We start from the raw sequence: 13,992 nt of genomic DNA, 5'->3' as shown, positions 1-13,992 counted from the left end.
TATTTTATATATATATATATATATATATATATATATATATATATATATATATATATATATATATATATTTATATATTTTTTTTTTTTTTTTTTTTTTTTTTTATTGTTTTAGGATTAAAGTCACATTTTCCACTTTTTCCAGTGGGGTTTTCCCTTTGAATTAAATTCATTTTCCTCGTCAGTGGCGAATATTTTCCTTCTTTTAAGCTTAAACTCACTTCATTTTGGTACATTTGTCAGAAAACTAGACTGATTATGTCATATTGCTTCTCAAGTAAATGTAAGCCTGTTTAGATATTTGTACTGGAAAACAAGACAAAAATACAGAGTAAGAAAATCATTTCACAGTTAATAGTGAAGCTCATATAGACTCTTTGACTGACAGAGATGGTTCACTCACAAAAAGAGTACAGGACTCTTCAGAGACGCGGTAGATGAGCTCTGCATGTTGGATGACGCGATCCAGAAGTTTCTCTTGAGAGATTGAAGTGCATTGGATGAGTGATCCGGTCTCGTCTTTGCAGTCCAGAGGAACGGCATGAGAAAGCCAGACTGGCCACAGAGACACACACCACAGCCAGGCCTGCAGAACTGAGGACACACACACACACACGTGACCAGAGAAACACACCATAACTGAGAGACTCACTTCAGAGATTCACTTTGGCCAAGAAACAGCTGAACTGTTAAGGTAATATCCTTAGAAATATTTTTGCTCTCTGTAGAGATCACATATTTAATAAGCGAGCACTGTTTTCATTACAACGCTAATGCATTTCTCTTGGGCTTAAGCTCTAGGCAGATTTCCTTGCAAAGAGCATATCAAAATCTGGAGTCAATGTACCTTTAACCCTGTTCATTTTGCACAGATTTGTCTATGATCAGTTGCCTGCATTCGAGACAAACGCACTGGCTTTATATAGCAGTGATTGTTGAATATTCTCAGAGATCCATAGATTCATGAACTCACCTGCTCAAGTGCAAGAAGAGCCGTGGCCTTCTCCTCAGACTCCTGCATATGCAGGCCTTTAACCTGAGACGTCGTGACAGATACCTCTGAGAATACGAGAATGCCAATATATGCATGAGTACAGTTAATAATAATGCCACCAAAAATAATGCAGGTTTTATTAATGAATGGGAAGTTGCTAAAAATATAGCAGCCCAAGATGGAAGACATTTATTTATAGTTGAGCTTCAGTCAAGTTGCCCAGTCAGGCAACCTCCACACAGCTTTTTTTCCCCTGGCTTTGCCATCACAGAAATAAACAAAATAAATGATATTTTAAAATATATTAAAACAGAAAATATATTGATAATTAATTAGAATTTTTAAAGTGTAATATTTCACAATATAACCATTTAACTGTGTGCAGGATAAAATACATGAGTGTTCACTAGTGACAAGCAGTGCATTTATTCAGTCGCAGAACGACTGAGAACGGGAGACGTTTCAGACGTGCGCTCCCCTTCACTTCAGCGCTAGGCGTGAGTCAAGCGAGCGCGGAAATGGTACTGTGCTCACAGCGTGTGCTCTTCAATTGCACGCACGAAGGCGCCGGCGCACGCTGTAGCCTGTATCCTTTCATATCCAGGGCCTTATTTACGCATAGGCATTCTAGGCACGTGCCTATGCTTGCTCGTCCAGGGTGGGCCCAAACACAATGAAGATATATATAATATTTTTGTTATACTATGGGATATCTACATCAGTAAAAGAACCAAAACCCAAGAAGACATTGAGCAAATAAATATAACAAACAATAGGGTAAAAATTACAAACTAGTTCCACGTCTTCAACCTTTTGTATGTACGGAAATCACATATATATGCCCTTTTAAAATGTTAGTTTGTTATACAAAAGCTAATATGCATATACTACTGCTAATATGTCTACATGGTACATATGTCATATATGTTAGGTTTTTATATATTTTATTTATTTGTTTGTTTGTTTGTTTCAATAAACCATTGATGTAACGAAAAATATCACAATAAAATACATTTTAAATATATTAAAATATAATATGTAAAATGGAACATGTTACTGTATAATTTAAAATGTAATAGTATTTCACAATGACTAAATAAATGAGTGTGAGTGAGGATAAGATACATAAAAAAAACGTTAAAAAAAGTTACCATATGTGTAATATGTGTTATGTTTTATACAGAGTATTCTTCTTTTTCAATTTCAATATATAAACATAAAACAACTTTATCTGTATATAACTCAAAAGTTATTGATGAACAGCAGCTCTGCAATAAACTAAATGTGTTGCAACAACTACAACATGAATGAAATGTTACTGTAAATACTGTATTTCTGCTGTCAAACTAATTGAAAAGAAAGAAGGTTATGTTAGTGTAGCTGTTTCTATATGAGATTCTGTCCGAGGTCACCTACACAAGCGCAGATAATTACACCCCAGCATTTCTTTGTGTGTGTGTTTTGAGTCTCTTATGAATTTATTTTATGTTTTGTTGTATAAACTAGTGGTTCTTTTGCATCCTATTATCTTTCATGATTTATTTTATTTATTTATTGGACATTTTATTTAATTAAGACTTCTTCAAAGCATGTTTTTTTCTTGCCGTAGGGAGGAAGGCGATGGTGTGTCTGTGTTGATGAGATGAGGTGATTTGTCTCTGAGTTCTTCAAAGATCTGCTGCTCCGTGTAGCTATAGGCTGCCAGCCAAAGCAATCTCTCTCTGAGCGTAATCCACATCAGGATACTGAAATAATGCCATCGCAGGTGGGCGGCGGACTTCATTAAGTTCTGAATATTGCAATTCTCTTCATATTATGATGTGTCCTACATATTTGAGTCCCCAAACCACACAAATGTGGCTTAATCCAATTTGAACATTAAAGCGATGGATTGGGTCTGTAAAATTCAGAATTAAGCCCACTTTGTTCGGCTGATTCGCATTACAGCGCAAACCAACAGACATTGTATTACAGCTCAATTGCTGTGCTCGTCTATTTATGTTAAGCACAGCGCCCACTCTATAATAAGTTTGAAATATGCTGCATTTCAGGGAATAGTCAGAATGTTCCAGAAAAAAATATTTGGAAACAAACTACTTTATATGTTATTATTTGCAAAACTTGTGCTGGGCTTCACTAAATTGACTTTAAATGAGCTAAATTAATGGAAAACCCAATTCTTAATAGCAATCCCCCTACACCCCCAATATAATATATGGATATATATTAAATATCCATGTATGAAATACATGGTCTTATGAAGTAAACCTTATTTAAATATATATATATATATATACATGTATATATATATATATATATATAAGGTCGAAGTTAATTTCAAGGTCATAAAATATGCAATAATCAATAGACCAACATATTTTATTGATATCCATTTTCTGTACATTTATTTGACAATCTCCCTTGCTGTTTTCTTTCAGAAAATAATTTCAGAAAATAATCATATTTATAAAATCAGTTCACGCTGTGATCAAGTTTTGCCACATATTTATTTCCACTGTAAGACCTCTTTGAAAATGAATAAAGCAAAGTAAAAAAATAAAAAATAAAAATCATGCAAATCAAAAAATACTAATGCAATCAAGTGGAGCAAACTGTGCAATTATTTTATTAGCTTCAGCTATTATCTCCCAAAAAAACAATCAATAAAATATACAACAATAATTACAAGGTCAAACTGCCCCACACTCACTATATTCAAAGAAAGATTTCAAGCAAAAAATAAGTGCAACGTCAAGACCCCTAGGTGGGCTCCAAACACAGAAGCAGAGCTAATGACCCAGAGCCACATCGACACCGAAGAGGTTCAGCACACAAAATCATTCATGTGACAGAAAAAAAGATAAATCAATCAATACATACAGTACATACATACTACATCCACATTACTTTGTGGAAACAAACTCATAAAAAAAATAAAAAAATGAAACCATGAAATAAAGTTAAAGCCAAACTGGACAGAATTTGTAGGAGGACTAGCCAAGATAAAAAGGTTCACTAGGTGGCCCCAAACTGCTCAAGCACCGTCTAAATATGTTGCAGATGCCACGCTCTCTTTCAATGCACTAAAGCACAGCAATAATACTGGAATATGACTTTTGGCCAAACAGAGCTTTTCTCCTCTCCAGATCAGTAGAGAAACGATACATTCACACTCCTTTCTGAGTAACTGGAGCATTCATAATGCAGCACTGCAAACTATGGTGGAGACTATACAAGTACAACATACTTTTCAGTGTATTACACGTACAAATCAATTGCTGAGAGAGAGAGAGATGTTGTTTATATAGCAAACACTGACTTTTACCATGGTAACTTCAGCCTAAAATATGTTAACAAACCAGGTAAGGATGGCTGACCACATTAATTCTCAAATATTAGCAGATTTTATCTTTCAGAAACAACACTGATATAACTACATATACATACTACATATACATGTCGATGTATTTTATAACTATTGTAAATAAATGCATTTATTGTCTACGCAATTCTGTCTCTTTAACTCAATGTATTCCAATTGCCCGCTATGAACTTCCTGGAACTATTTGAGGTCTACGTGAATCACGTTACGGATCAAGCGTTTCAAACTTGCGTTGTCGAAACTCTCTCTCTCTACGGCTCTGTCTTGAGCGTCAAAAAGCGACACCAAGGGGTCCTGACCAAGCGTAAGTTGGGAGTGAGACATGTTGCCCAAAGACTGCCAGTGTGAATGTGTTACACTTGAGTGGGTGAGAAGGAGGTTATCAAATCAGCCTTTTTAAGCACTCCCAACAGATAAAGTCTGGCCCAGGCTAATTCATATTAAGGAACGGGCAGCATGCCCTCTCCAGATGTGAAGAGTGCAAAGAGACTCAAGTGCTGAGCCACTTTAACCCAGAAGAGAGCCGCAATTTCAGAACACACATGAATATTTATTATTCCCCGACGTTCATGGCCAATTACCGCACAGCTTCCTCTCCTTCCTCCCTATGTTTGATTGACACGCTAACTAATCAATCTGGGTGCTATCAACTTTATAATTAAGCTTCATTGGGGGTTGAATGTGGTGTTATGAGTGGGTATGCGTGTGTGCGTGTTGATAGTAATTTTTAAGCACAGCCCTCCAAAAAATATATGAATAAATAAAAAATAAAGAGGCATGACCTTAAAAGGAATATTACAAGAGTCTCACAAGAGTCAAACATGGGATAAACAAACATAATATACAATTTCAAAGCAATTTCTTATTTCAAATGATGCCAAAAAAATAAATAAACTAAGCAGTTTTGCTCCTAAAATAATGTCAAATTTCTTTTAACCCATTTTGCTGAGGTTTGTAGTGAGGAAACACTCCGGCTCGGCCTAGCAAATGGTTTCTGTATTTTATGGTTGTCTCACCTCTTATGTGAAAGCCGGCATCATATGATCCAGTATTTCAGTGCTTGCTGAATGTTGTGATTGACTTTTCAGTGTATTACACGTACAAATCAATTGCTGAGAGAGAGAGAGATGTTGTTTATATAGCAAACACTGACTTTTACCATGGTAACTTCAGCCTAAAATATGTTAACAAACCAGGTAAGGATGGCTGACCACATTAATTCTCAAATATTAGCAGATTTTATCTTTCAGAAACAACACTGATATAACTACATATACATACTACATATACATGTCGATGTATTTTATAACTATTGTAAATGAATGCATTTATTGTCTACGCAATTCTGTCTCTTTAACTCAATGTATTCCAATTGCCCGCTATGAACTTCCTGGAACTATTTGAGGTCTACGTGAATCACGTTACGGATCAAGCGTTTCAAACTTGCGTTGTCGAAACTCTCTCTCTCTACGGCTCTGTCTTGAGCATCAAAAAGCGACACCAAGGGGTCCTGACCAAGCGTCAGTTGGGAGTGAGACATGTTGCCCAAAGACTGCCAGTGTGAATGTGTTACACTTGAGTGGGTGAGAAGGAGGTTATCAAATCAGCCTTTTTAAGCACTCCCAACAGATAAAGTCTGGCCCAGGCTAATTCATATTAAGGAACGGGCAACATGCCCTCTCCAGATGTGAAGAGTGCAAAGAGACTCAAGTGCTGAGCCACTTTAACCCAGAAGAGAGCCGCAATTTCAGAACACACATGAATATTTATTATTCCCCGACGTTCATGGCCAATTACCGCACAGCTTCCTCTCCTTCCTCCCTATGTTTGATTGACACGCTAACTAATCAATCTGGGTGCTATCAACTTTATAATTAAGCTTCATTGGGGGTTGAATGTGGTGTTATGAGTGGGTATGCGTGTGTGCGTGTTGATAGTAATTTTTAAGCACAGCCCTCCAAAAAATATATGAATAAATAAAAAATAAAGAGGCATGACCTTAAAAGGAATATTACAAGAGTCTCACAAGAGTCAAACATGGGATAAACAAACATAATATACAATTTCAAAGCAATTTCTTATTTCAAATGATGCCAAAAAAATAAATAAACTAAGCAGTTTTGCTCCTAAAATAATGTCAAATTTCTTTTAACCCATTTTGCTGAGGTTTGTAGTGAGGAAACACTCCGGCTCGGCCTAGCAAATGGTTTCTGTATTTTATGGTTGTCTCACCTCTTATGTGAAAGCCGGCATCATATGATCCAGTATTTCAGTGCTTGCTGAATGTTGTGATTGTCTAAATCTTGACAAATGTTCTTGTGCAGTGGAGGTTTCTCTTCCTTTATATATTGTAATGACTTCTTGTGTCCACTTGCTCCAAGCTCAGTTATTGAGAAATGCGGTGTCCTGATTTATGATGATTGTTATCACTTAAAGCGCACTAAAGCAAACTTAATAAATGTCTGTGTGTGTGTAGGAGGACAGCTTTAGTGCGGAGAAGCCTGCAACGCTCAGTGCATCAGCTCGCTGGCGATTGTGACAAATACATTAGCTGAAAGCAGGCAATGCATTGTTTTCTAATGAGGATTTGCTGATACAAAGGGACAAAGTGTGTGTTTTACAATGTGATACCAATTATCCTTGGGCGAATACAAGAATGAAGGGTGAGAAGAAAGTATGCATCTTTATGACGGGCGTAATTAGGTCATTCTACGTCCATCTTCTTGTCAGCCAACAGAACGAAATGTGGATAAAATGTGGCTTGTTTTGATATATAAAAAAGCTTTCTAATGCTCTAATTAGCATTTATGCCTTCAGAAGATGCTTAGCAACTCAACTCGAATTAATTCTTGACGTGAGTTAAAAATGTCTACTTTGCTCAAAGCCCCATTTTAATTAAAATTTAGTATAAATACATCAGGATACTGAGGATATCGATGGGTTTTCTTTTTTTGGATCTGCTGCAGCTTTCTTATATCCCAATGACCAACAGAACGAAATGTGGATAAAATGTGGCTTGTTTTGATATATAAAAAAGCTTTCTAATGCTCTAATTAGCATTAATGCCTTCAGAAGATGCTTAGCAACTCAACTCGAATTAATTCTTGACGTGAGTTAAAAATGTCTACTTTGCTCAAAGCCCCATTTTAATTAAAATTTAGCATAAATACATCAGGATACTGAGGATATCGATGGGTTTTCTTTTTTTGGATCTGCTGCAGCTTTCTTATATCCCAATGAATGGCATGCACATTAATATTCAGTAGCAAAATGTCCAATATTCTAGTTTATTGCACAAATGAATCTTATAATTCACATGCACAACACATTCCACTTGAACAAAGGAGACTTAAGCTCAGTTTTAAACTCTTGTTGTTGCTGGTTTGGTCTGTTTATTGAGTTTCCAAATGATGACGAGGTTTTGAACAAACCTCCTAACTTTCAGTATCACCTTCAGATTGCTTTCACTTTTCTAAGCAATCAGTTTTACAATTTTCACAATCAAAATCCGGTATACTTGCATTGATCGAGGGATTGACACTGCATCTTGAAACCAAACTGGACTCTTTCGACTGTGAAGAGTAAGAAACCACATATAACCCACCCAGAACACCTGAGAACCTGCAAAATATTAATGCTAACATTTGCAACTGTTTATTAAATAATATATAAAATGGTATCACTCAAAATTGCTTTGCACGTTGCATTCAATCAATCAATCAATCAATGTATCAATCAATGTATCAATGTATCAACCAATCAATCAATCAATGTATCAATCAATGTATCAATCAATGTATCAATCAATCAATCAATCAATCAATCAATCAATCAATCAACCAATCAATGTATCAATGTATCAACCAATCAATCAATCAATGAATCAATCAATGTATCAATCAATGTATCAATCAATCAATCAATCAATCAATCAATCAATCAATCAATGTATCAACCAATCAATCAATCAATCAATCAATCAATCAACCAACCAAATGTATTGTCCCTTTCATCTAGCATACCTATGATGATTATTTATTTAGGAAAAAAAATGTTTGTGTAAAAAACTAAACACATCCAAAAAACTGGGGTTATTGACACTGGTGTTTATTAGTGCAATAAAACTAGTACTAAAGTAAGCCCAGCAGACAAAGGACATCAATTTAACATCAGGTTGATGTTGGACATGACGTCAGACAGACGTTACATTTTTGTTGAGAATAAAAATCGGGATGTCATCAGTATTTGACGCCAATTTAACGTTGACTTAAAGCGGTATTTTGGTTACACAACCTAAAACAACTTCAGCTGACATCAATATTGAACATCAAATTAATATGGACATGAACTGACATTGAATTTTGGTCACCTGATGTTGCAACCAAAATTTTATCAAATATCAACTTCTTATGACATTGTGTGCCTGCTACGAGATGTCAATTGACATTTATGATAACTAAAAAAAAAATCTATGTCGAAATTTTGAATTCAGAACGACCCATTTAATCGCATGAACACAGTCTGAATTTCATCTCGGCCAACAAGGAAATCATGGGGATTCAGACTAATTTTAGGACATTACTGCACATGTAAACAGACCCATAGAGTTGTGTACATTAAGGCACTGTAGAATGCAAATACAGCCAAACAGACGATTATTCAGACCCGGGGCTCACAGTTAAGGTCTAAATGATGAAGTTCTGCAGCAACATCTGGCTATAAATGCATGAGCGTGTGCACACGCAAGCGTCCAAACAACAAAGCCATCAATCAATCAACCAACCAGCACACAACGCGGGCCTATAAATAAATACGGAACTGGAGCGTTCTGTTGCACGAGCTGTTATGTATGCGGTGTGTGTGAGGGGTGGGGTTATGGAGAGATTAGGTAGATGACAGTTCTGGGCTAAAGATGCATTACCGCTTCGCTCCGAGCGTAATTAGGCCCTCTATGTTAAAACCCAACCACCTACTCCACGTCTCTCAACTTCCATCTCGCCCTTGTTGTCCTGTCACCCTCCAGCTAAACTCCTGAATCCTAATCTGCAATATTTTCCTCTCCAAAGGTAGATGTAGCCCACACTGCAATACAGAAGCGATGATCTGAAGAAAGAAGGCTGCAAATGAGATCAGTCACATCGATATCCTTTACGTACGCCGCAAAGATATGCAGCCACACAACCAGGATGGACCAATCAGATTCGGCGCCGGAGCGCAGCTGGAGTCGCGTAAACGCCGTTCGTTTAGTGCTGCTCACTTTTCCCCATACCTCCTTTCATCCACACAAAGTACATCTGAGTCTCGGCCTGACGCTTGGAAGTCGCCGAGCCCAGATTATATTTTCTTCAAAGCGGGATCCGAGAAAGTGACAAAAATAAAACACGCCGTTTGCCCTCCAGGACTTTGGTTCTTCAGAGACTCGTAAATCTAAGGTGTTTTGTCTGTGAGGATAAAGACAGTCGAACGCACTGAGTTGGTTTCTTTCATTTTTTTAAGCCACTGGCTATGCCTCTCTCATGTCCGCCCCTCCTCGCTGGTTATCGGAGGATCAAACGTAGCACACGTCGGGTCTCGCTGTCTAACACGATGTCTTGGAAAGGAGCGAGAGGACAGATGGCTGTTAAGAGATGTCTCGTGCATAAGCAGGGCACCTCTTCGCCCTTTTTTCTTGTTTTCAAAGCACACGCTATCTTTGAGCTCTGAATGTTTCTCCGCTGTCCGACGCGGCGTCTCCATCCGTTTGACCTTTTCGCTCGGCAAGGCCGTTGACAGATTTCCCAGTCGCTGAGGGTTTTAGTGTGGTTATCAGATCAGTTGACTTCCGTATCTTTTTTAGCTTTCTGTCTCTGTAGCTGTTGCCTGTGTGCGTCAGAGTTAGTTTGAACTATGGTAGTCTAAAGATTCACTGATTGTTGTTGAGGCATAAACTCAATGCAGTTGAAGCTTGAAGGTTAAGTGGGTCATTTATTGATGTTAAAATATCTTCTTCTATTCCAGTTCAGTGTGGACATACAACTACAGTAGATTTAAGTCGCTTTGAAGGTTTATTCATGCATAAATGTAACAAGGTTACTTACAGACTGACCTTATAAGTTTGGGGCAGGGCTATGCTTTTTTTTTACCACTGACAGATGAGTTCAGGAAAGAAGAAGAAGAAGAAGAAGAAGAAGAAAAACAAAAAAAACCTAATTGACCTCAATAATGTATCACTTAAATTGATCTTAATCAAAAGCTTATTTCCAGTAAAAATATTAAATATTTTAACATCATTAAAACATAATAAATTGACTTATACAGAATTAAATGTACTTACCCCAATAGTATTCTTTATGCATATACCTCACATATTTATAATTGCAAAGATCTGCAAGCGGTGAAAGACACATTTATTTCTAAATTAATTATTTGAAAATTAAGAAAAAAGTTCATAACTGAAACATTTTGAAGGCTGTTTAGATATTTAGATTTTCTCTATTGTTTAATCCTATTTTTTTTTAAATAACATTTTAATTAATTTGGTTAATTAAACTGGAGAGAAAAAAAAACGAATTTAACTTAATAATTTATCATTTTAATTGATCTTAATCATTAGGCTACTTTCCAGCAAAACTATCTGAACACACACACACACACACACACAAACATAATAAATGAAATGCATTATAAATAATGAACTTTATTTTCCTTTGCCCAAATGGCATTTTTTTATTATTTTTTAAAGCATATACCTCACAAAATCTTTTACATTTATAATATTAAACTGCTAGTTGGGAAAGACAAATGTAATATATTTATATTTAAATTTAAAAAGTGTTCTCTTGAAATTAGGGGGAAAAGTCCTAAAAAAGGAAACATTTTAAAGGCTATTTAGACATTAATAATAATAATAATTATTCTTATTATTCTTATTATTCTTATTATATCTATACATAGATAGATATATAGATATATAGATAGATAGATAGATAGATAGATAGATAGATAGATAGATAGATAGTCTCTGCAAAGTCGTACATATGTAACAAATCTATCAACAAATCTTATTTTACTTACTTTTTCATTTGCATTTACATTAAATGCTATCATGTATTTTTATTATTATTATAAGATGAAGCAGTGTCGCACTGAAAGAGCTGCAGTGCTTTGTCAAATGCAAATATGCTTCTTCAAAGTTGAGGGTAAGGTTTCAAATCTATGCATATCGACTAATTAGAAGCATTCCACTGTGAGAGGGTGATAGAGGTGAATGCATATTCGGCATATTCAAATCGAAAGTTTTTTTTTTTTTTTTTTTCCAGTACAGCCTACTTCATATTCGGCAGTTCTAAGAATAACAGAAGTGTTTTGATAATTAATGCAGTAAGGTTTAGGGGTCGATCCTGACACTTACAGCCAAGCTCTCTTCCAAAACAAAATATCTCCAGCACCTTCTGTTTTATTGTCTGCCGTTCCGGGTGCAGTGTGTGGCAGTGATTGTCAGCTAACCTTTTGAAAACCCCTCTCCTTCTATTTACCATGCTGAGTCTTCACCCTCTCCCACAAACACCCTCATTGGGATTCGGGGCACAGACCAATTGCTCACTAGGTCTCATATGAAATGAGATTTAACTGAAAAAAACAAAGAAGCAGAATACTTGCTAAGACTCTGCATAAATCATACAAATATAGAGGGAGGATAAAAACAAGGCATAATTAGTTCACTTCAGAGTTTTTAAGGAACATTTTGCATGATACGTCCATTGTCCTCGTCATGGCAGCTTCCCTGAAGGTCTTGGCAGCAGTATGCTCATCCTCTTTGTGCACTTAATGTCATGGTGGCATCAGAGGAGCCATAATCATCACAACAACAATGATGCTCAAATGTGTCGCTGGGCTGAATGTGTGAATAACAGCGGTTCTGCTATCTGGGACATTAGAAGCCGCACACACATGTGCCTAACCTGTAAGATTAACGAGTTTTGCATTGTCTCGTAATTACTCATGCAAAACCGTGGCAGGATGTTGTTATGTTTTTGCTAATGTGTTCTGAGTGGTTTTTAGAGCATAGCTATGTAGTTGTCAGGGTGTTCTGGGTGGTTGCTTATTAGCCCAAGTAAAAAAGTGCCTATACAAAGACTATATTTTGGTCCCAATATGGGATATGTGTTGGGTCCCTCCTTCAATGTAAGTGTATAGCATTTATTTATTTATTTATGTATTAATTAAATAAAGAATGATATGATAATAATAATAATAAAAATAATGATGATGATGATGATGATGATGATAATAATAATAGTTATTATTATTTTTTTATATTTTTTTATGTAATTATTTTTATTTTATTTTTTATTTTTTTATTTTATAGTATATCGTTAATAATGTAGGTTTAGGGCTCTTCAAATTATTATTCAAGTATAAAAGAAATCAGATTTTATTTTTTTTTTTAATTAAAACCTTTTTTTATACAAGATTGAAGTTTGAACATTTCCAACTTGCATTCATATAATGCAACTACATTCAAAATGTAGCCAACATTAATGATATTTGCAAACTGATTTCCTGATTTTACTGCAAAGATGGTGTCGAAGTGAGTGATGATCCTCACGCACAGTAGATAGAAAATAAGACGCAAAATGATCATCACGATACCAGCATAGCAGTTCTGACACACACACACACACACAAAAAACTCAACCATACCTAAAATTGTAACGCTATTCTTTTTCTGCCTAGACAGCACTGCTATTTCCTTCAGGAAATGTCTATCTGGCTTGGTATTTCAAGTGTTATTCAGACTAACACTGTAAGAATAAGAGAGGGTTTCACTTTATTTTGATGGTCCCTTTAACACATTCTGTTGACTATAAGTAACATTGCACCTTCATGTCTACTAACTCTCATTAGAGTGTTAGTAGAGTATTAGTAGACTGGTAGGGTTAGGGCTAGAATAAGTTGACATGTACTTGCAAAGTTACTTGTAGTCAGTAGAAACTCTGTGGGGATCCATCACAATAAAGAGCTAGCTGATATTAAGCAGACAGTCTACTAATACTCTAATGAGAGTTAGTAGATATGTAGGTGCAACATTAATTATTGTTAACAGAATGTTCAAAAGGGACCATCAAAATAAAGTGTTACCTAAGAGAGTTTTTGTTCAATACACTCAAATAACAATCAGACACTCCGAAAAGTCTTTCTGAATGACATGGATGGGACTCGAGTTAACTATCAATGGCTCTAAATAACAAGCAAAACATTCCACTAAAGAAACTGCCACTGGAGAACTGCAACAGCATCATGTGAACAGAGAAACAGATGCATTTAAAAAAAAATGTATTGTAATTAATCATGATTAAATGCACATTATTAATATATAATTATATTGTCATAATTTCACACTGAATTTCCAAATTAATGTAGAAACAACATAAAGATGGTATAATTTAAGTATGTGTTTAATACCATCTTTTTACTAAGTAGCCTATTATTAATGAAGGTCAGTATCATTAATACCAATACTGCTACTGTCTCAGTTTGTTTCCTAAATTTTTAATTATAGCCATTCAATATTACAGTACCTATAACTGAAAGCTATTACTTTACTACTTACATTTAATAGGCTTTGATATATATATAT

The 13,992-nt window shown here is 35.6% G+C and overlaps 1 protein-coding gene across 1 annotated transcript in view; it reads right to left on the bottom strand.

Annotated features, from left to right (window-relative positions):
• LOC107590731 (somatolactin-like) overlaps nucleotides 1-13,992 on the bottom strand; it is a 35,054-nt gene that overhangs the window by 5,692 nt on the left and 15,370 nt on the right. Inside the window, exon 3 of the mRNA XM_016279642.1 lies at nucleotides 401-591. Within this exon, the coding sequence (XP_016135128.1) occupies nucleotides 401-591 (191 nt within the window). The remainder of the gene's footprint in view (nucleotides 1-400; nucleotides 592-13,992) is intronic.

Source organism: Sinocyclocheilus grahami, unplaced genomic scaffold, assembly GCF_001515645.1.
Source record: "Sinocyclocheilus grahami isolate Dianchi unplaced genomic scaffold, SAMN03320097.WGS_v1.1 scaffold132.1, whole genome shotgun sequence".
Classification (NCBI taxonomy): domain Eukaryota; kingdom Metazoa; phylum Chordata; class Actinopteri; order Cypriniformes; family Cyprinidae; genus Sinocyclocheilus; species Sinocyclocheilus grahami.
Note: the sequence above shows the minus strand (reverse complement) of the source record. Positions and strands in the feature narration are given on the sequence as shown.